The 24,338-nt window shown below is 42.0% G+C and overlaps 1 protein-coding gene across 2 annotated transcripts in view; it reads left to right on the top strand.

Annotated features, from left to right (window-relative positions):
- Positions 1–24,338, top strand: part of Ly75 (lymphocyte antigen 75) — a 132,953-nt gene that overhangs the window by 41,042 nt on the left and 67,573 nt on the right. For both annotated transcript variants that reach the window (XM_076928809.1, XM_076928808.1), the window contains exons 14-26: positions 740–821; positions 2,453–2,521; positions 5,775–5,892; positions 8,190–8,225; positions 8,987–9,162; positions 10,231–10,298; positions 10,573–10,655; positions 11,274–11,413; positions 12,899–13,004; positions 13,417–13,577; positions 19,023–19,152; positions 20,652–20,878; positions 23,951–24,116. In XM_076928809.1, the coding sequence (XP_076784924.1) occupies positions 740–821; positions 2,453–2,521; positions 5,775–5,892; positions 8,190–8,225; positions 8,987–9,162; positions 10,231–10,298; positions 10,573–10,655; positions 11,274–11,413; positions 12,899–13,004; positions 13,417–13,577; positions 19,023–19,152; positions 20,652–20,878; positions 23,951–24,116 (1,562 nt within the window). The remainder of the gene's footprint in view (positions 1–739; positions 822–2,452; positions 2,522–5,774; positions 5,893–8,189; positions 8,226–8,986; positions 9,163–10,230; positions 10,299–10,572; positions 10,656–11,273; positions 11,414–12,898; positions 13,005–13,416; positions 13,578–19,022; positions 19,153–20,651; positions 20,879–23,950; positions 24,117–24,338) is intronic.

Genomic DNA, 24,338 nt, shown 5'->3' with positions numbered 1-24,338 from the left:
TCACTCTTGACTGCACACAGGGAGCTCAGGACCATCTTCAGCCACATGACCCCCACCTCCACCCCATCTCAAAAACAAGACAAGCAGCCGGAGCAGTGACTCGAGGTTTAGGGCACTTGTCGATCCTACAGAAGACCTGGCTTTGATATCCAACGCCAACATCATGGCTCACAACATCCGTAATTCCAAGTCTAGAAAAAGAAGACGGGGCGGACGGCCATTATTGCCACTGACTCTATCTGAAAATATTGCCTGGTAGGAAACATTACAGTAAGAACTTATAATGATAGTGGTTTCTGTTCAAAATCCAAAGCAGAATAGATCTTTTACCTTTCATATACAGAAAGTGACTTAAAATTTAGTTTTAAACATGTGGAACCTTAGGCCGGGCAGTGGTGGCGCACACCTTTAATCCCAGCACTTGGGAGGCAGAGGCAGGTGGATTTCTGAGTTCGAGGCCAGCCTGGTCTACAGAGTGAGTTCCAGGATAGCCAGGAATACACAGAGACACCCTGTCTCGAAACACCCCCCCAAAAAATGTGGAACCTTGTCTATGGCTGCTCTGGGCTAAGGGTTTGATTTTTGTTTCTTTCTTTGTGTAGCTTAAGGTTGTCTTTCCTGTTGGTTTTGAACTCATACACATACATGTCTCAGTCACTTTAGACATGAGAATGCTAAATATGTTTATCAAGTATTGTCCTAAACTTCTAATACTGCCTCCTTTTTTTTTCTAACATAGTGGGCAGCGTTGGTTGTGGATAGGTCTGAATAAAAGAAGCCCTGATTTACATGGGTCCTGGCAGTGGAGTGACCGTACACCAGTAAGTTATAACATTCATGTTGGGGAAAAAAAAAAAAAAAACATGGGAAAAATGTTTCTTTCAAATTCGTTGTTAAATAAAACATCTACATCTAAAATTTGTATGGAACTATGGAAGACCCTGGTTAGCCAAAGAAGTCTCCACCACAAGAACAACTCTGGGGATGTAGTTCCACCAAAGTATATCATTCTTTCTGAGAAAGCTACAGAATATTGATACTAGCGTGCTGAAACATGATACTGGGACAGATAGAGGAGGGGGAGAGGTTTGTCAAAAGATACAGAATCTTATTTAGATAATCAATAAGTTCAAAAGATCTATCTATTGTTGTGCCATATGGGACCATAGTTGACAACCGCACCCATTGTGGTAGCTGTCTGAGGAAATGCATATCCTGACTAAGTTCACTGGCTCGAAGTGTGTGCTCGTTAAAGCACTGTTAGGACACGAGCAGTTTCACCTCAATTAAAAAGACAAAAATCCATCTACAAACCGTGACATCCTTAGAATTACTCACACACACATGTGTTGAAATAGAAACAGATTTACTTACAGGGTATGGGAAGAAAGACACAAAGTATTCTTCTGTATTAAGCATAATAATACTCAAACTTGAATAATACTTGAGTGTTTACCTTATCTAAAGAGAGGTATTGCATTATATTTCTTGTGTGTGTGTGTGTGTGTGTGTGTGTGTGTGTGTGTGTGTGTGTGTGGCTGTGTGGCTGTGTGGCTGTGTGGCTGTGTGTGTGTGTGAATGTGTGTGTTTAACTTATTGGACTTTTACATGTTGCCAAGCTAGCATTACAAAATGTCCCTAGATATCAAAATTCTCACAGGAAAAAATAGGTACAAAATTTAGTATCCTAGGGATAAGAATTTCCTAGCTTTTCTTAGAGATTTTCTTTTTTCTTTTTGGTTTTTATTAATTGAGTTACGTATTTACATCTTGATCACAGCTTCCACTCCCTCCTCTGCTCCAAGTCCTTCTCCCTTGGCCCCCCTCATCCACCCCTCCTTCTTTTCTCCCCTTTCATGGGAGGCCTCCCATGAATGTCAACCAGCCTTGGCATATCAAGTTGCAGTAAGACTAGACAGTCTTCTGTTGAGGCTAGACAAAGGGATCCAAAGGCAGGCAACAGAACCAAGGACATGATTCTGCTGCTCCTGCTGTTAGGAGTTCCACATTGCAGGACACTTCTAAGGGCCCATTTCCCAGAGACTGTGTTATTTATGTCACTTCATTCTGTGTTCTTGCTAAATGACAGCATCCATACTTTTGTTTTCAAATTGAGGGATAGCTGAAATTAGTTAATCAAATATACCACATCTCAAATACTTTTTTTTAAAAAAAAAAGCTCTTTAAGCTGCTGATTCTGGCTCTGGGGGTGATTTGATGCCCCACCAACCCCACTTCTGAGACTGTGGCTTCCTGGGAAACTAAGGACATTTCTGTAGTCCCTGAGCCCTCTCATGACTTGGCATCCAGATCGTTCACAAAGTCAAGTCTGAAAATGTTTTCTTTCTGTGGCCAATGAGCGTGCTTGGACTATTAAGGCTGCCTAAACTGTTTGGAAGTTGCAAATATTGTATCAGCCTGCGACGTTCTCAAGGCTGACTTATCTTCTCAGGTATCTGCTATGATCATGGAGCCCGAGTTTCAACAGGATTATGACATCAGAGACTGTGCTGCTGTCAAGGTTAGTACCAACTGAAAAAACAGTATTAAAAATAAAATCCAAGGACTGCCATTAGAGCTTAGTGACAGAGGTCATGCTTAGCTTGTGTGAAGCCTTGAACTCGCCCCTCACACCACACCCAAATCTGGCATCATGTAAGGTCAGGCAAAACATCCCTAGAATACCTTCTGGTCATGCAGTGTGATGCCAACAGTGGTGGAAAGCATACCCAAGCAGTCTGACTTACACTTAATTTAAGAAAATAAAATTTATGTTCAAAAGCCACAGCTTTATCGTCATTATAGAGTAAGGTACACTTCAAGAGTGGGCTGAAGATAGCAGAGGAAAAGTCAAAAGGGGAAGTGTCGCTAAGATTTGTCCAGAAAGAGTAGGGATTTGGCCTTGGTCTCTAAGGATGGATAGAGTTTCTGCAGGGGCAACAGGGCAAGGCTTGCTAACGGGCAGTAATGCAAGAATACAATGGAAGTTTGATTGACAGTGAGAAGAACAGGATGTATCCAGTTTTATTTGAAATAATACTAAAAACGGTCCTTGGAGGATGGGGAGATGGCACAGTGGTTTAGAGTACTGGCTGCTCTTCCAGCGCTGTGGACCTGGGTTTCCACCTGATGGTTCATCACTCCAGTCCAGGAGATGTGTTGTCCTCTCTGACCTGCATGGGTACCAAGCACTCCGGTGATGCAGAAAAATGTGCAAGTAGGACCCTCACATACATTTAGTCAAATTAATTTTTAAGAAATGTTGGAAAATCAGATTGCCATCAAGTTAAGGTGCTTGGACTTCTGCGAGAGTTTTTGTTTGGTTGGTTCAATTTGGTTTATTTTTGATGGGAACAGGATGTTTTGAAAACTGAGAAAGGATAAGGTGAGCCAGGGTGGTGAATGTGAGCCAAGGATGTGAGGAAGATTTATCTTGAGAGATGTTTCCAAGATGCAGCAGCTAGGACTAGACGATATCACAGGCACATGAGGCGTCTTGTACAGAATCCATTCGCTTATCCATTTCATAAGTGATGGGTCTGGGAGGTTCATCAAGGTACTAGAAGGTAACAGTGATTGTGTTCTTCACAAGAGTCCAGCAGAGCAAGAGATAGACAGTTCAATAAGCTCTGATACCATTGGCTAAGGGCTCCAATAGGCAAAAGAGAAGGTATAGACTATGAGGAATCATTATAAGAACAAAAATGATATTGGTCTTACGATGGTAGTTATGGATCCTTTATGAGCCAGGCCCTGGAGTAGGCACTTAAATGTATACAATCTTGTGACATAGGTGCAGTTACCATATCATCAACTTGAGAACGAGATTCCAGCTTAGATGTGTCAGAAGTAAAACTTAAACCCACACAGGTTCAGGCCCATGATATTTCACCACTGTGCTATTTCCCCATGTCCTAGCACATCTGTCTCCGTGGCTGGACCTGGCTAAGGTGGTAAAGGAATGAAGAAAAGACAGACACACAGACATACAGACACACAGACACATATACAGGCTGGGAACAGGAGGACTGGTGTCTCTGCTGGAGAAACCATGGCACCCCGGGAGTTCACATTGTTTATTATGTAGACTGAGAGGCAGGGTTTTTACACACGGCTGAACAAGGAGACAGGCTCAGCTAATCCAGTAGGAACGGCCTCTGAAGGCAAGCAATCAATCCTCAGGCTGTAAATTTCCAAGGGAAAACGCTATGGCAGACATTTTCTGCACGATCAACATCTACGTCCATATCCCCTGGTGAAGGCTTCAGGAACCTTGGCATGGCTGCCATGTCAACAGCACACATTCCCTCAGGGCTTCACTCCCTCCGGGCTTCCTCTGCCCTCTATTCTACTGGCAAGTTATTCATTGAAACAGACAGAAAGCTGGGTACCATAGTGCATACCTTTAATCCCAGCACTCAGGAGGTAGAGGCAGGCAGATCTCTGTGGGTTCAAGGCCAGCCTGGTCTACAAAGTGAGTTCCAGGACAGCCAGGAGAGTAACACAGAGAAAACCTGTTTCAATAAAAGAAAGAAAGAAGGAAGGAAGGAAGGAAGGAAGGAGCAAGGGAAGGAAGGAAAGAAGAAAGGAGAAAGGGAGGGAGGGCAGGAGGGAGGGAGGAAAGAGGCAGAAGAAGCAGTGTTTTTCAAAGTGTCTGATATATTATGATTAACTAGTTAAATATAGCATAGGTGTAAGAGATATGTTAAGTTGAAATCTGTAGATCAGGGTTGAAAGGGGGAAACTGAATGCTTAAAAAAGCAAAAGGCCATGAAACAGTTTTGAGGAAACCACAGAAAGTAAGAGAAAACAAGGGATGAAGAGATATGTGTGTAGAACCTTCATCCCATAACCCAAGAAAGGATCAGAAATGTGAGGGGGATACAAATGAATATGAAAAGAACACTGTCTTCAGGGTAACTCTTCTCCTGAGCAGCTGTTACCACACTGGTTCACTTTATAGTATTTACAACTCAGCACAGAGAAGTTAACGTGCTGTTCAGAATTGTCTACAACACAGACACAATAAACTGTAATTAAAGGGTACATAGACCTACACATATGGAGAGATTTTAAATCTACCAAAAATAAAACAAATGAGTAGAAGAGGTGCCATCTAGGACCTGGTCTCCTGTCCAGAGATTCATGCCTCTCTCACCACAATACTCATAAATTTGGCCTTAAGAGAAAAAGAATCATAAAAGTGATGGAGGCTCCTCCCAGCTTGAGCCTTCACTGTTCCTTTCTCGTCCTAATCACACATCTTACAAGCGGAGTAGCAGCACCAAAGCCTGAGCCTGCACTGCTGGGCCCAGGGGTCACTGGCACTTTCTGATCTGCTCTGTTCTAGTCTGGCTTGGCTATGACTTTACTTGGATACAAACTTGAGAAGTACAAGATACTCAGCATATAATGTATACTAGCACAAAACTGTCCTTCTACAATACAGAACAATGAATGCATGCATACAAGGAAAAGGTTTCATTGTAATTTTTGAAAGAAATGGGAAAAATGTAAAATATAAAGTTTCATGTCAGCAAAAAGAGGACAACGATTACCATTTTGGACATAAATTCCACCTTTGTTTCCTTTGTCACTTGGAAAACCCTTGCCCAAGCTGTTAAGTTACTTTTTAACGTTCCGTTTCTGCATCTGTTCATTTTGCAAGTGTGGTAGGTGCTGGAACTAAAGAAGAGGTGGAGGCCATGACTTCCAGCGTTTGGAAAGAAATGCAACCTTTTCAGAATATTCTGCCATTTTTTTCCACCCCTTAGGTACTTGACACACCTTGGCGAAGAATGTGGCATCTCTATGACGATTGGAGGGACCATGCTTATTCAAAGCCTTTTGCTTGTGATGCAAAACTTGAATGGGTGTGCCAGATTCCAAAAGGCAAGTCACTGCTTTCCCAACTTTGAACACTGTAAATGCTGGGCCAGGAGGTATTCTGGGAAAAATGAAGCAGTAGTGAAGAGATCAGGATTGGGCAGGCCCTTGTAACATTTAGAAGCAATTTTCAGTGAACTCCAAGATGCTGATAGGTGATGTAAATTCAAATTCAAGAAACCCATTGAAAATGACAGTAGAGCCTGCAATGATAAGAGAGAAGAGAGGGAGGGAGGGAAGGAGGGAGGGAGGGAGGGAGGGAGGGAGGGAGGGAGGGAGAAAAAGAAGGAGCAGGGTGGAAGAAGGAAGTCAGGCATGGTGGTATGCCTCCCAAACTCAGGAGACTCTTACTCAAGTCTCAAGAAGTCACGGCCACCCAAAAATCGCAAGACACCGTACCTGGATGCAATCAGCAGAGGTTTATTAGGGAGAGTTGGCCAGCCAACGGTCAAACTGCTTGCCCAGGCAGGAGCAGATTTTGACAAAAGACCAGCAAGCTGAGGGGCTTTTTATAGCATGGGGTGGGGAAAGGGAGGAATTTTTGCGCAGTTACACATGATTGGTTGCTTTACAATTTTTGAACATCAGCAGGCTATACCAGTCAGTGGGGGCGGAGGGCAGTTACTGTAGGCGGAAGCTTATCTAGGTTAGCAGAGCATCTAGTTAGACTTAAATTACAGCTTTCTAGAACACTGGGAAGACCTCAAGTGTGTGTGTGGGGGGGGAGTAACCAAGGAAACATAACATAAAAATAGTAGAAAATACACTTATCTTTTGTAAGGATGTAACCTCGCACAACCATTCATCTTGTGGTCAGCCAGTTCCTGGGACCACCCAGATGACTTGCATCTTTCTTTGTAGTCAGGAATGTGTCTTCCTGCTTTGGGCCTTCCCCACCCACAGGTGGGTTCTCTTCCCACCTGTGGGTGGCTTGAGGAATGTTAATCCAGCAAGTGTCCTCTGGTTCAGGGATAATGTACTCTTCCCGGAATGTATCTCGGGGCAGTGAAGGCCTGAAATCTTACATTCAGTTCCGCTTTCTAAAACTTGCATTCTTTTGCTTAGGTCTAGGGGTAAAGAAAAAGCCTGTATATATTTTATAAAATGGTCTTTATAATTTTTCACTCTATGGGTACACACCTGTAGACTAGCACTTAGATTTCCAGACTTGGATTGCCTGGGCTCCATAGAGATACCTTGTCTTTGACAAAATTATAAACAAGAAACCATGCACAGTTTTGACTATCTTCCAGCACTCTTCTTGAAAACTATCCAAAATGAATAGAGCTGTCTCACCAAAAAAACTAAACACACTTGATGTGTAGGCAGAGCTTTGAGGAAAACCCGATGCTTTGGGTCCCAAGAACACATGAAATTAGGGCCAACAAATTTACCCTATAATTTCTAAGACTAAACAAAGTATGTATTTGTTTGAAATCGGTGTGACTGCAGCTGATATGAAGTGGGGTGGGAAGCCACTGGAGTTCTGTGAGGACCATTGCTCAGCTTTTGTGAGTAGAGACTCCTTTTTACAGAGTAGAAACTGGAGGCTCTGGAGTCAGGGATCTGATCTAGAGTATGGCAAAGGCAAGGTGTATGTGGACATCTGGCCAACCAATGCCAAAGCCCAGAATTCTACAGAGTATGCCATATTTCCTGTTTCCATCCAGAACTCCTGAGTGACTTTCTTACTTACCTCTCAGCTTGGTTTGGTCTTCTTTAAGAAGTCACTGCTACACCATTGCACGTTTCCCAGCCCCATCATAGGAAATGGTGAAAATCCACCGCAGGTGTACAGACCAGATATTCAGGCTCCTTTAGATGCATTGTTCCCTTGCTGCACTTCCCTTGGTGCGGGTATGTGAAGGCTACAGAATCTCATTTACTATTTTTTGCTTTCCATCTGATGGCCATATTTTTTTGTGTGTGACTTCTTTAATACAAGCTAAAAAAACAGCTAAAAAGTTGTTTTTTCTGTTCTCATCATGGGGATTGAACCCACGGCCTTGCATATTCAAGGCAACTACTTTACCATTGAACTGCGTACCCCAATGCCAGACTACTAGCAATACTTAATTAATATTCGATAGGCCTGCCTTTTTTAAAAGGTCAGTACTAAAGCAAGTGTTAGTATAAACCCAGAGAAATCCTACTCAGATGTTTCCAACTGGAAATGAAACAGTTTGATCCAAAATGAACAAGTCTCCACAATGCTTCGCATGGCTGCCTACTTGTCTCCATTTACAGGATGCATGCTCTGTGATCCCGGACTAACCATAAGCCATTGCTCTCTTCTCACACAGGTAGCACTCCCCAGATGCCAGACTGGTATAATCCAGGTAAGTTGAGCATCAGAATTTAGCCAACTCAACTTGGATCCTTTGGGATAATGAGTGTAGTTTGTTGTTAGTTGATACTTCTCATGCTGTCTAGTAAAATGCCTGCAGGCAGCAGAGGTGTCATGTGGGTGGGATGGGATGAGGTAACAGAGACAGCACTTCCTCCTCTGAGCACGGGATAGTCTAGCCACAGGTCCAGAAGTCTTTAGATTGTCACTGTCAGCACTTCTGCGGGCCAGACAGCCAGAGTTCTTAGTGGGCTGCTGTGTTAAATTAACTGAAACAATCACATTTTAAAAGAAAAGACTTTTTGTCTAACAACTTGGAAGTTTCCTCTGGTAGCCTATAGTGTTTTAGCCTGTAGTGATAACAATGCATCCTTAAACCCCGGCAGTGATACAATACATCCTTAAATGTCTGTAGTGATACAATGTATCCTTTACAAGGAGCCTGTGAGGTAATAAGCCACTAGCCTCAAGATGGCTAGACAATGAAAGAGAAAAGGGGGGTACCAGGGTCACAGTCCAGTATAACCAGACTTCCAGTATAACCAGTGTTACTAGGCCCTCCCTGTTAATGGTTCTTCTACCAGTCAATAGAATCTTGGGCAGGGAAGCAGCAGACCTTGGCGGGGGGGGGGGGGGGGGGGGGGGGGGCGGGAATCATTTACCTATAGTAGTGGTTACTGATTCATTTTGAACACCCCATGCTTAGCCATTTGTGTTTGATTATCACAGGTGTAACTCTGTTTTCTTCTTTAGAGCGCACTGGAATTCATGGGCCCCCAGTTATAATCGAAGGAAGTGAATACTGGTTTGTTGCTGATCCCCACTTAAACTACGAAGAAGCCGTCTTATACTGTGCTAGCAATCACAGCTTTCTTGCCACGATAACATCTTTTACAGGACTAAAAGCAATCAAAAACAAAATAGCAAATGTAATATAAACAAATGCATTTTGAGATTTTTAATTCTTTTTATTTTATGTATGTAGGTATGAGTGTTTGCCTAAACTGTGTTCCATGTTCATGCACTACCTGCAGAGGCCAGAAGAGGGCAACCCCTAGAACTATCCTCTAGAGCTGTAGTCACAGCTGGTTGTGAGCTCCAGTGTGTGGATGCTGGGAATTGATCCCTGATTTTCTGGAAGAGCTGCCAGTGCTCTTAATGACTGAGCCATCTCTCCAGCCAAACAAATGCATTTTAATTCTTTATATTTACATTTATTTCACATATTATTTACATAATATTTCTAAAGTCTATAAACCGGAAATCTTAGGCATGCATGGTAGTATATGTCTATAATCTTAGCCTTTGGAAGGCTGGGACAGCAAAATTGTAAATTTGAGCCAGATCAGCCTGAACTATAGAGCAAGACAGACAGAGAAGAGGTTGGGAGAAGAGGGTAAGGAAGGAGGGAAGGATACAGGGGGAGAGGGAGAGAGATTAAATTCTCATACAAAATACAGTTTGCTTCATAGAATTAAAAATCATGCTAGAAAGGCTAAAGAGAATTGCTTAATGTACTAAAATACAGGTGACTGAATCAATTTGATAGATATGTATCAGTAGAGAATATAATCTTTGTTCATTATTGTTTTTTTTAAGCTTTTTAACTTTCTGTTTCTATTAGTAGAAAATAAAATTAAATCACAAAATAGCCTTTGGGTGAGAAACTAGTATTAAGGTTTATAATTAACAATAAGACACTATATGCTCAATTAATATATACATATATGTATATTTGTATATATATATATATATATATATATATATATATGAATGGTTATAGCAGTCATTTTCTGTATCCAAAATATGACCTATGGGTATATAGAGTAAGATATTATTTTTGATGAAAGGTTCCAGTATATATTATTTTTTGAAACCAAGTAATGGAGTGTTTGGAGATTCCTGTGGTTTGTGGTTACAATAAAACAGAATACTTAAATGAAAAGTGACCTAGAATATCCAGCACATGTAAGGATGGGTGTGCGGTTTCTTTTCAGATATCTGGCGATGAACAGAAGTGGTGGGTGAAAATGAGCGAGAATCCAATTGATCATTACTTTCTAGGGTACGTAACACCTTAGATACCAACGCAATTGATCACAAAAGAAGCAGTCCTGTTTCCCTGTGTGAGGAGATTACTACTTCTAAACAGTTTTAAACATAGTCCATCTATTTGAGAAACCGAGTTTCTCTACATGTTTGGTAGAGTGGTTTAAAAATGATAATGTTAACATACGTTGATAATTAAGATGATTGAGAGTAAAGACTAAGAAGACGTGTAATTGTGCTGCAAGTTCTCAGATTCCCTCCCCCCCCACCCCCCCCCACCTTCCTTTCAGCTCTCCGCGACGCCTGTGGTACCGTTATCCCATGACGTTTGGAGATGAATGTTTGTACATGTCAGCCAAGTCGTGGATTCTTGGTAAACTTCATTCTGACTCCCCCATGTTGACCGTGTATCTGTGAACTTCATATTCAGTTACTGCCTAAATCTGTCTTCCTTCTGAGTAGTTTCTTCTTAATTTACCATTGATGACAGTAGCTCAGATTGCCAAGAGAAGTTCTTTCTAATGTGGATCTTTTCAGTTCTTTTATCTTCAAGCTATTACTTTTAGACTAAGCTTAGTGCTTTCATAGTTGATTAAGTGGACAGATAAGTTTGCAGGGGTGAACAGGCAGTAGCTGTGTAACCCCTTGTTAGATGTCCCTGCCAATTCTCCTCCTGTTTCAGCCCCTTTCTCTGGCTTAACATATGGTTGCTTTATCAAACATGTAATTTTTACAGGCAATATCACTATTGTATAAACCTCTTGACATGAATAATAGTAGAGGCAGAAGTCACCAGTAGAGACCAAGAATATATATTTAACTATCAGGAATGACTGCTTTAAAGAACTTCTCTCAGGGCAGAGGGTAGGCTTCAGATCATCCCTAGCACCAAAAACTGTATGGTAAAGGAGCCTATCTTTATTAGCCGTTGTTTTTTAAATGCACTCAATGAAAAATTCTCATCATCACAATCCCAGCTCTCCCTTTTCAGACTTAAGTAAACGAGCGGACTGTAATGACAAGTTGCCCTTCATCTGTGAAAAATATAATGTATCTTCATTAGAGACATATAGTCCAGACCCTGCAGCTAAAGTACAGTGCACTGGGAATTGGATTGCTTTTCAGAATAAGGTAAGAAGAGATTCGTTGCACTGTGCCAACTATGGTTGTTTTCCTGCTGCTTAGATGACCTGTAGTAGAAGGGCAGCCTCTCAGATGCTTCTCTGAGACAGCCTCCCACGTGGTCTCTGTTACCAGAAGCACAAGTGGCATGAAACTCATTTCTCAAGCTGGGATGCCTACAGGCCTTTGTATTTTATTGTTCCCAACACCAACATTGCTGCTGTTGACATGCCGATTGCTTTCCCCCGGCTGGTCACTAACCCCACAGCCTGGGGAAAACTGACTCCACTGAAGGGCCCTGCTTTCTTTCCCCCTTTAAAGGAGAAAAAGCTAAGTAGCCTCTGTCAATCAGCTCAAGTCAGAGACCACACAGGTGCTACAAAATACTTAACCTTGACTTTGCCCACACGGGGAGATGGATGATGCAGGAGGTCTGGTGAATGGTGAGTTCTGCACTTGCCTCTTTGGGATGCATGAGCCTTACTGCTGTGTGTGTTACACATTCATTGGGATGCTAGGAAGAAACTGTCACCTAATGTTAACACGTTCATTCTCTCACTTAGAAGAAGTGTAGAAGGATATAGTCTAGGCTGGTGTGAAGATCCCACAAAGCCTTCAAGAGCAGCAAGCTTCTTGTTTTTGCCCTACCATATTCAACACAGGGCATCTCTGTTACGGAGCAGTGGAGTCCTTCTGGGGTTGTTTCTGGAAGTCACCCAGTGACTTTGCATGACTCACCTTTCTTTCACCATCCAGTCTATAAAAAGGCCAAACACAATTGTAGAATGGTTCAGGGAACACGGTTTGAGACAAGCTGTCCCACCCTAACCTGTGTTCCTAATCACAGAGAAAGGAAGAGATGGATTTGCCAGCAGAAGGGCCTGCAGTCAAGCAGGGGCCATTTTGACTTCTGGATTGGGGGAGGGGCAGCAATGTAGCTCTATCACTGAGCCTTGTTCTCAGCCATGTTTTGACTTAGAAAAAAAAAAAAAAAAAAACATAGGATAATTTTTTTAATTCCTCCAAGGTGCTGGGACTATGCTGATTTGCATAGTGACATAAACTTGAATTAAAATGTCCTACCCAGAAGAAAAGACATGCATCAGGTATTGGGAGCGATGAGTAAGAGCCTTGACTTTGCTCTCGGATAGAACAGACTCGGATAACCACTTCGCCGCTCTGCAGTTACCTGGTGTCTGGGTCAAGTTGCTTGACTTGCCTCAGCTTTCTCATTTGTTCTGAGAGTTAAATGAGACAAAGAGATGGCTAACTGAATACAAAAACTGCAGAGCGAGTAAGAGACACGCGATGACACGTGTAATAAGTAACATGAGAACACTTCACCACACGTTTTTTATTGGAAGTATAAATTTGAAGTCGCATTCCTTTGCACGTCTCACATGTTGACAGGATCGCACTAAAGATGAGGCGATTCTGCTTCTGGGGTTTTCTTGTGTCTGGAGTCTGAGGCTCCCTCTGTGTCTCTGTTTACAGTGCTTTCTAAAGGTCAACTCTGCGCCCGTGACGTTTTCTCAAGCAAGCAGCATTTGTCATTCCTATGGCGGCACCCTTCCCTCTGTGCTGAGCCGGAGTGAACAAGGTACCAGAATCTCTGGGAAAGTGTGCCGTTGGTTTGTAATGGGGATAAACTAGGTCCTCAGCATAGCTTGGAAAGTGCTGTGTGCTGGAAACCTTGCTTTGTTCTGATTTGAGAGCCAAGTTAGTTTTGAGAGACTATGGGGAGTTAAAACAAAATCGTACAGTTATACTACGTTCCGATAGAGAAAGCAAAAACCGATACCTTGATAGATAATCCAAATGCCTTTTTACTTTTTTGCACTTGTGTGTGTGTGTGTGTGTGTGTGTGTGTGTGTGTGTGTGTGTTTACGTGCACATATGTGAAGATCAGAGAACAACATGTCATTCCTTTCTACCATATAGGTTCTGAAAATCCAACTCAGGTCCTCACATCTCTGGCCCTAACTGCTTTCCTAAAAATTTCTTCTTAACAGATTTTATTATATCCTTGCTCCCGGAAATGGAAGCCAGTCTATGGATCGGTCTTCGCTGGAGTGCCTACGAAAGGATAAGCAAATGGACAGATGACAGAGAGCTGACCTACAGCAACTTTCACCCACTGCTGGCCGGTCGGAGACTGAGCATACCAGCAAATGTGAGTGAGTTGTAAGTCAGTCATCTAGTGAGTGATGAGAGATGCTTGAGTCTCCAAAGGTTACTAGATACAGAACAGAAGCCTAGGGACCAGGAATGTGGCTCAATCGAGTACTGTCCAAGCAATCACAGATCCCAGTGGTTATCTCCAGCAGCACGAATAAACCAGGCAGCATGGTGCAAGCGTAATCCTGCACTTGGGAGACAGGGCCAGGAGAGTCAGCAGCTCAGTCACCCTTATCTATAGTGTATGTTTGAGACCAGTCTGGGATATATGAAACCCTGTCCCAAAACTTTTTTTAAAAAATAACAGAAAAGAAATAGCCTAAGGCACAGTTCCATTTATAAGACAGGCAGCTTACTTAAGAAAGCTAGAGTTGGGGGCTGGAAAGATGGCTCAGGGGCTAAGAGCTCTGACTGTTCTTCCAGAGGTCCTGAGTTCAATTCCAGACAACCACATGGAGACTCACAACCATCCATAATGGGATCTGATGTCCTCTTCTGGTGTGACTGGAGGCAGCTACAGTGTATTCCTATACAGAAAATAAATAAATAAATCTAAAAGAAGGGAGGGAGTGGGGGAGGGAGGGAGGAAGGAAGGAAAAAGCTAGAGTTAGGAGTAGTTTCCGAAAGCTAAGGAGTCTGGACAGAGGGTGACACCGTGGGGTACAAGGCTTCTTTTTAGAAAAGAGCAACTCCTCTAACACTGACTGGGGTGACAGCTGTCCACTCTGCACATGCACTCAAAACTCCAGACTGCACATGCTAACTAGGTGGCTTGCAGCTCAGTAAAGCTCTGAGAAGCACAGCCTCCAAGTGGGTGGGCCTGGCTTTCACAGCAGCAGATCCCCTGGCACTTAATTCACAACCTGTGTCCAGAAACCAATATAACCAATATAACGTGGGGACATGAGCGCTCCACCTCGTTTTCCCAAAACAAAAAGACAAAACAATGATGGGTGATAAGCCAGGCATGGTGGCACATGTCTTTAATCCCAGCACTCTGGAGGCAGAGGCAGGTGGATCTCTGAGTTCAAAGCCAGCCTGGTCTACAAAGTGAGTTTCAGGACAGCCAGGACTACAGAAAGAAACCCTGTCTAAAACAAAACAAAACAAAACAAACAAACAAACAAACAAAAACCCTATATGTGAAATGGCATAGATTTTATTTCTGGATGATATTATCAATAATAGGGAAATAAGGCCTATGGAGGGGGAAGGGCACTGTAGTGAAAGCAGTTCTACAGACATCTTGAGATTGTCACAGCAATTAAATTCCTGATGAGATTCTGTCCAAATATTAGGGGAAATACGACCCTTCTGTCTGTCACCTAGTTTGGAAATGTGGTGTACAGGATCTCCTCACTCACACTTCTGCCTTTAGGTCATTGTGAAATGTTATGTAATTCTAGCTTCCTCTTGACTGTCTTACTGACACCCATAAAGCTGTTGCCTGGGGATTTTTGTGTGATTTTCCTTTTCCCCATAGGCATCGGTATCAGTTACTTTGGGGTCAGGGTAACTGCAGGGTCTGAACTCTTTAGGAAGAAGGTCTATTGTGAACCCTGGTTTCAGGTTTCTGTCCATGGTGGTGGGAGACACTGTAAAGCAGAGAAGTCCACATTGTACTGGGCAGGGGTGAGGGGCATTGCTCTCCGGCTTTCTCCTCTCCAACTTTACCACTCATCACCCCCTTTTATAAGGTGTGGGCCCTCAGGCATGAAATGGTACCGCCCACATTCAGGGTGGGTCTTTCTCCTTAGGGTATTTCTCTATGAAATGCCCTCACAGGCAGCCAGAGAGGCACCACACCAGTCCTTTCCTTCTTGTTTTTGGTTGTTTTGTCTTGTCTTGTATTGTCTTGTCTCGTCTCGCCTTGTTTTGTTTTGTTGAGACAGGGTTTCTCTGTGTAGCCCTGGCTGTCTTGGAACTTACTGTGTAGACCAGGCTGGCATCAAATTCCCTGATCTAACTGCCTCTGCCTTTAAGCCCTGGGACTAAAGACATGCACCATCACTGCACAGAGGCTCCACCAGCTTTACTGGTTATTCTGAATCCACTAGTTAACAGTGAAGATTAACATGCATAGCATCCATCTTGGTAAATTTCTTACCACTTCTCTAGATTTTGTAAGTAGATCTTCTGGGGATTCCTAATTAGGTCATCTCTAATCTACGTAAGATGGTGGGTGACCCTGTAGCCTCTATAGCCTCTCCTCTCTTCTTCTTCTTGTACTTCCCCACACTTGCTAGGACTTCCAGAAATGGGGATACAAAGGGAATGATCACCACCACCGTAGACTTGATGGTTAGGTCTGGGGGTTAGCAGACCGACCAACCACTCTGCAAGCTTTTGTTGGTAACTTTGTGATGACTATGATGTAGCGTTCTGTTACAGGAGAATTTCCTATTTTCAATCAGGAAGAAGCATTAGATTTTCTAAACCTTGTTCCTATCATCTACAAAATATCACCGAGTTTTTCCCATCGGGCTGCCTGGCAGATGGCAAAGCACACGAAGAGATTACATTTCAGACACCAGATCTACTTGTTCTGAGTAGATTATTATTTATACCAACTTAGATTTGTTAGCGTTTCATTTGGGAATGCCTGCATCTCTGCTCATCCAGTTGATTTTTATTGTTGTTGTTTTTTAGGGGTGTTTGTTTGTTTGTTTGTTTTTGTTTTGTTTTGTTTTGTTTTGAGACAGGGTTTCTCCAGTTTTGATTTTTTTAAAGCTCTGTTACGATGTTTTTCTTCCAGTCATGCTGCCATCACAAAGTGACGCGTGCAGCTTTCTGTCTTGTCCCTGTTCTGGAATCATGACCCCACCGGTGCTAATGAAGGAACTGTGTACACAATACCAGACTCCTCCTTAATGATAAGGAGTCAAGGACCCAACCTCAAGGCCTCTGCCCGGGTTCAGGGTGCCTTTGGAAATTTATTTAGATCTTTCTAAGATCAATTTCCCACTCTTAAGTTCCAGTGCTATCATAGAGTCAATATAATAATTGGATAAACATCATTCATTTTGAGTTTTACTCCAGTACGCATAAGTATTTTTCAAAATCCACCAGTGTCAATTTTCAATTTTCTCTAGGCGTACTGGCACATTTAGGGGTTTGATGTTTCTCTATGAATAAAAGAAGTCATCTGTACCACTGACATTCTGAAGTGCATTAAAATAAATATGTGTATGGTTTTGCTTTTTAATCCTTGTAACTTAGTGGTTGTGCAAAACAAAATAGGGCACTGTGTAGTTTTAAAAAGAACCCATACTAAATCCGACTATTGTGCAGGCATCAGCAGTCATGCCTAGCCCCACCCCCACTCTCCCATTCCCTGCTACTCCCCCACCATTTCTCAGGGGATCCACTCCCTGTGGCTGGCCCACAGAATGCGAGCTACCACTCACTCAGCTCCCCTTAGCCCCGTGAAATGAAAATACTAGGGACTTCTATTATACCATTCAGATTTATAACAGTAAATCTCCAACCCCAAAATGCCTGTGCAAGGAACACAAAACTCAATTGATGTAAATATAAGCTGCACACCTAGATTGGGCAAATATACTCTATTGCCGGTCTATGAAATCCCTAGCTACCTGCGGCTCCTCCAGGCCATGTGAGTCTGCTCCATCTTCAACCTCTTCTTCCTCCATCTTCTTCCTCTGTCCTCCGTCTCTCTCTTCTTTCTCCTTCTCCTTCTCTCCCTTCTCTAAAACTTTCAGCTTCGCCTTTTCCTTCTACTGTCCAATTACAGGCTCTAGCCTTATCTGAACAATTAAGATTTCACCTGACCTCACCTGAGTACCTGATCTACTCCTCGTAGGGGCACCCCTTTTACGGGAGCAGGAAATACAAACAGCAATCCACAACAAAATAGGATGTCTGTCTTTGGTTCTTTGCACTGTCTCCAACATCCAGTACAGTCCTTTACTTACAGTGGTCAATACTACATCTATATTTTTTTTCTATTCTGTTTTTTGTAGAATTATCCAGTTTCCCATGTTGAATTCTTCATTCATTTTTCCCCTTTTAAAATATATTTAATAATGCATCTTTTCTCTATATAAGTTTTGATCCTATCCCCCTTTGATTATTTCTCATTATTTTCTATAATTATTTCTGTTTTCATTTAACAGTTATTTAGTGATTTAACTTTTTAATCTGTCACTCCTGGTCTAATCTTGTCTTTCTGTGTGTGTTTTTAAACATATGTTTATTTGTTTTGTATACATGTGTACATGCATGTTTGCATGTGGGTTTGTGCCACTGTACATATGAGAATATCAGAGGACAACCCGTGTGAGCTGGCTTCCTCTTTCCACCATGTGGGATCCAGGTGTGAAACTCAGGTAGTCAAGCTTGGCTTCAAGCACCTTTACCTACTGAGCCATCTTGCAGCCCCTTTTCTTAGTATTACATGCTGAACAATACTAGTTATAGAACTACATCTCAGTGTTTTTATTTTAATATAAAGGTTCCATAATGAGTAATGTAGGAGATGAACTTCAAGGCAAACTTTCTAGTATGCAGTACAGTTAATTATGATAAAATGTTTATAAAGGGGCTGGAAAAATGTCTCAGTGGGTAAAGGTCCCTTGCCATACAGACAGGAGGACATGAATTGATCCCCGAGCCTACATAAAAGACAGATGTGTAGCACAAGCCTATATCCCAGCACTGGGGAGGCAGACAGAGGGGAAATCCCTGAGTCTTGCTCTCCTGCTAGTCCAGTTGAGTCAGAGAGCAGCAGGTGAGAGACCCTTGTCTCAAAAATTACTGGAAATTTTTGAGAAAAAAAAAACAATATCAACCCACTTACTGTGAATATGCAGCCACACACATGCTCGTGAGATTACACCCAAACATGTACAGAGAGAGAGAGAGAGAGAGAGAGAGAGAGAGAGAGAGAGAGAGAGAGAGAATATCCACAGCTATTGAGTGAGTTAATTGTCTTTTGCTTAGTTGGGTTATCAAGACTGACTTCAGAGAGTTTAGAATTCCCATAGTTGTTTTTGTCCTGTTTCTAACAGGTTTTCTTTATATGTTTAATAAAACTATGTACATCTATGTGAACACTTTTTCATTTCTAAAGTTAACTGCCTTTTTCTAGACCCCAAATGTTAGTCATGTTTTTGTTTTTGTTTTTGTTCTTTAGAAATTCCAATGTAAGTTCTTTCATGAGTTGTGTTGGTTCTTTCATTATTGTTGTTTTGTTTTGTGTAGTTTTTGGGGTTTTGTTTTGTTTTATTTTTTGGTTAGTTGGATGGTTGGTTGGTTGGTTGGTTGGTTGGTTGGTTGGTTGATTGGTTGGTTGGTTGATTGGTTGGTTGGTTGGTTTGTATAGGGAAGAAGAAACATGAACTTAAAATCTAAAATTTTCTTTCAAGGATCTTCAGAATATCAGTCCCATGACTGTACTAATTTTTGCCTTTCTTTTTAGTTCTTTGATGATGAGTCTCACTTCCATTGTGCCTTGATTCTTAATCTCAAAAAGTCACCACTTACTGGGACCTGGAATTTTACTTCCTGTTCAGAACGCCACTCTGTGTCTCTCTGTCAGAAGTACTCAGGTATTATTAATCTCACCGGGCAACAGTAAGATCACTACCACCATTTTTGAAGCAAGCTTTATTAAATACTGGCCAGGAAGATGGACACTGGCCAGGTCCATACATAGGATTTCTAGATAATAGCCTCAAAATAAGAATATGTACTTCCTGCCTTTGTCCAACAGGGGTCGAGAACACATCCTGATGTACTTCCTGCCTGTGTATCACCCACCTACATGTGATTAAGCACATGCTGTGCAGTTGGTGCTACCAGCCTTGTTTATAAAAGTGAAAATATATGGCTTGCTATCTTATATGAACAGCCCCCAGCATTCAGGAAGTTATTTTGGACAAGTGGGGCTTACAAGCTATTACATGTTAGAGGCATATTTTTGTTGTTGTTGTTTTATAAGTCTCTTAAGCACAGTAATTAAAACTTAAAACTTAACTTTAGCCTTCACAGTATCATCTGTCAACTAGATATCTACCAATCTTTATGCTGTTAGATACATAGGGTTCCTTTTGCCAAAAGTCTTAACAATGAATTCATATCATTTTATAGTTATGTAGCTTACATTTTTAGCATAGATAAGTTCATATTGACACAATAAGGCAGATTATCTCATAAAGACTATGTTTTTTCCCAAGTATTATTGCCACAGTTAAATATAAATATTAAATCTATGGTGGAAGATGTTAATAGCTGCCTAATGAACGTCGTAGTTCAATACTATAATAAGCTAGGGTTCAATGTTCTTTCCATTCAGACACCTTGAAGATTTTAGTTTCTATGTGAAGAAACTTGCAGTACTATACAAGCACTGTTGAATTCAGCTGACAGGGATGATAGGCAACTCTACGGATGAAGCAGTCTGCACCTTTCCATAGTCATGTACTAGAAACCACCTACATTGGGTGGCACACTCCTTTAGTCGCAGCACTTGGGAGGAAAAGGAAGACGACTCTGTAAATTCAAGACCAGCCTGATCTACGTAGTGAGTTCCAGGACAGCCAGGCTATATAGTAAGAGAGAAAAAAAAAAAATGAAACAGAAACCATTCAGTTTTTTTTTTTAAATAATACATTGCATTAGTTTTAATTGACCATGGTAAGGTTTTAATAAGTATTTAAATAAAAGGTTTTATTACATAAGGCACATATGCCGTGTACCTTAGCAAAGCTTTTCTTGATAAGTTAATCTTTGCCCTTTACCCCACGCTCTCTAATGACTTCCTTATTCAGATAAGAACCCTAAAGCCGTATGTACCTCCTGGGTGGCTTCCTCCTCCTGAGTGAAAGCAACTAACCGAAAGTGTCCTGGTTTCAGAAATGGGAAGTTCCAAGTCAGACATTCCACCTAAGCCATTCAGCAAGATATGTTTAAGTCATTCAAGAAAAGGCTAAAATAAATAGTCAAGTGATGTCTGAAGTAAACCGGGAAGGGGTGAAATCTGCCAGACCTCCATGCCTTTGCACAGAGTGTGGGAGTAGCTGCTGTTCTTATTTTCTTTTACAAATAGAAACTGAAGCCGAACAGCCCTGGGAGAACACTTCGGAAACTGTGAGGTATCTAAACAACCTGTACAAAATCATCTTGAAGCCCCTGACTTGGCACGGTGCTCTGAAGGAGTGTCTGAAGGAGAGCATGCGGCTGGCAAGCATCACAGACCCTTACCAGCAGGCCTTTCTGGCGGTGCAGGCCACTCTGCGCAACACCTCCTTCTGGATCGGACTCTCCAGCCAAGATGTACGTTTCCCATTCCTCCCGTTAGCTCCTCCCGTAAACTAAATGAAAGCGGCATCTTAAAGTCTTATGCACTTAACTCTGTGAATGTCTATGTGCATGTCTTTTGATTCAGGTGAGAGACTCATTGACCACCTCTTTCTATTTTTCTTTGTTGACTGAGCTAGAATCAGAAGTTGTCAGGTCTCTAACACTAGTAGAGTTTGGTGTGGTAAAGTGCAGAGAATTTTCCATAGTTTTTTCAGAGTTAACAGAAAGAAGTTAGAGCACACAGGCAAACAAGAGACCCTGTCTCAGACAAGATCAAAGGTAAAGACGAGCACCAAACATTGCTTAGACCTCCATAGCCAAATCATGGCACATGTGTGCCAGTGCATGAACACTTACACACACAGACACATGGGCATCACACACCCAGACATGTGCACATCTCACACACAGAGACACACACACACAGACATGCACACATCACACACATATCGACATGTGCACATCTCACAGATACATATATACACACACACATGCACACCGCACAAAAACACATGCACATCACACACATACCTACACACACACATCACAAAACACACAGGGATATCACAAACACACATACATCCACATATCACATACACTACATGCACACACCATACACACTTAAAATTGTAAAATATAATAAATAAAAAAAAGAAAAACTAAAGTCACTTGTATTATAGTTACTGTTATCAAGGTGTGGTGACTTCATACTTGTAATCCCAACACTTAGGAGCCTGAAGCAGGAGGATTATCATAAGTTCAGTGCCAGCCTGGGCTATAGAACGAGTTCCAGGTGAGCCCAAGCTGTAGAGTAAAATTTTCACTGTTTAATGGAAAGTCAAAGTATCAGAAGTTTACACATGGTTTAGTATTTTACTGTGTATTCTTGAGTTACTGTATTAAGGATTTATTATTAAAGCAGTTAGAGTCATGTCTCATAATTTTCCTCATTTTCCACTTAATGATTGTAATATTTTCTTTAGTCTATTTTCTATTATTATTACTGTTATTGGTGGTGGTGGTGGTGGTGGTGGTGGTGATGGTGGTGGTGGTGGTGAGGGTGTGGGGGGGACACACATGTGGAGATCAGAGGACAACTTTGTGGAGTCTGTTCTCTCCTCCCACCTTTTTGTGGGTTGCTGGGAGGAAACTCAGCAAGTGTTCTTCCCCCTGAGCCATCTTGCTAGCCTTTCTCTCTTGACAAGTGGCTCTCTTTCCCTTCTCCCTTATGTTACGTATTATGTGTGTCTGTTGTCTATATGTCTTCATAAGCTGCCTTAAGTCTTTCCAACATAACAGGATTGTAACATTGTCTATCAAAAACAATTGAAGATTTTTAAACAGAATAGAAATAATGTAGAAATAAAAATTTGAGTAACATGTCCTTAGGGAAGTATAGACCAGGAGCATGGCTCCTGGAGTTATGAGGACAGTTGTTTTTATATACATTCAGAAGGAAATTGACGTTGGCCTGAAGTAAAGCATGCTCACTGTATCTCAAGTATAGCAATTCTGGGCTGCATGAAATCCAGAGCAGGATCACAGCATGGGTCATTTAAGTATGTAAGACATCCCAAAGTCAGTGATTGGGACAGAGTGATGAAGTATGACTCAGGACACTGTAGTGACTGTCAGGAAGGAGTAGGGGAGACAAGTCCTCATGTGAGAGACATGTCAGAGAGAGGCAAGGATCCTGGCAGTATGCTTGTATGGGAAAGGACATCAAGGGACATCAAAGGAGATAACGCCCACTGCCCCTCCTTACAGCCCTCCAGTTCTAAGAACAGAAGAAGGAACAGGTTTTCCTTATGCAGCTAAAAGCCTGGTGTTAGCATGGAAAAGCCAGGTTCAAATCAAGATCAATGAAAGAGCAAATGTTAAAAGCTTAGGTATTTATAGTCTTGATTTCACATTCAATACAGAGAGGTGGGACAGGAGGAGTTGTCTGTAGTGGAAGGAAGCTCCAAAGGCCATTGCCAGGGGCTGGTGGCAAGTGCAGCACAGAGGAAGAATGTAGGACAGTGTCAGCCAAAGTGTAGAGAAAACTATGTTTCCTAGCGGGCAAGATTAAAGCCCCACAGTGGCTTAGGGATTCACTGGTAGAGTAGTTGCCTAACACCCATGATGCCCTGGATTCAACCACTAGCATTACGAAAATAGTGAAGCATTTGGTAGTGCTGGGTTTGGCCGTTTCCTGGTTTGAACCTTCCCTTGGTCCTCAGAAAGACTCAACCCTTTAATGCAATTGGGCCAGCAATGGTTATTAAGGCCTAGTGCCCTGGTGGTACCAGGGAAAAACTTCATAACTATCCTGGAACTTCCATGTCAACTACATAAAGCCGTTCTCAAGAGAGATGGGTGATCAGGTCTTGTCAAGTTCTAAAGACAAGTGTTTAGAAGATTCTAGACTGATCTATAATACTGAAAGGAAAGCTGCCTTGTTCCAAAGACCAGTGTGAGCAGTAGTGTAAGATGCATGGGCTTGAAGAGTCGGGACTAAGGAATGAATGTTTCTGTAGCTCTGGGTACCAGCCTGCTCCTGGTTCTGCATTTTACACTAGTCTAGTCTTCTGTCTCAGCCACTTCACAGATGGAGGGCTGGAAAGTTGGAGGGTCAGTTTCACTAATCAAAAGCTTATAAGTGATTGGACCATGGTTGACAACAACACAGGCTCCTTCCTTTCTGTTCTTTCTAGTATGCCATGTTGTCTCCAGAGTATTCCATACACAGAGTTGTCCTTACTCCACCTGAGATTTCTGGTTTCCAACAAACAGTTCTGATGTCTGAGAACAGCATTATAGTTAGGACCAGAGTCTAGGGTCTAACAGCCTGAATGGGGTTCCAGCCGCATTCACTCTTAGTGACCTGTGAAAGGGCCATGATACCAAGGCTCTCTCAGATGGTTGTCACAAGGATTCCAACATTTAAGGCAGTGCTTGACACAGTACAAAATGCAACTAATAATTATTTGATATCCTGGGTTAAAATAATATAAAAGAGATAATGTCAATATTGACTCTGAAACGAATTTCTCCACCTCATAGGATGAACTCAACTTTGGTTGGTCAGATGGGAAACGCCTCCATTTCAGTAACTGGGCTGGAAACAATGAGCAACTTGATGACTGTGTGATACTAGACACGGATGGATTCTGGAAAACAGCCGACTGTGATGATAACCAACCGGGTGCCATTTGCTACTATCCAGGAAGTATGTGAACTGCAGCTGTTTTCACGCCATTACTCATCCCCATAGTAGAATTTTACCTGTTTGGTTTTGCAAAATTAAGGGATTATAAGAAAATCATTATCATGTCCTTTTTAAAAATGTATTTTTATTATGTGTATGGGGTGTTTGACGTGTATATGTATGGCGTGTCTGTGCACCATGTATATGCCTAGTGTCCATCAAGCCAGAAGAGGACATCACATC

This window comes from Arvicanthis niloticus, chromosome 2, assembly GCF_011762505.2.
Source record: "Arvicanthis niloticus isolate mArvNil1 chromosome 2, mArvNil1.pat.X, whole genome shotgun sequence".
Classification (NCBI taxonomy): Eukaryota; Metazoa; Chordata; class Mammalia; order Rodentia; family Muridae; genus Arvicanthis; species Arvicanthis niloticus.
Note: the sequence above shows the minus strand (reverse complement) of the source record. Positions and strands in the feature narration are given on the sequence as shown.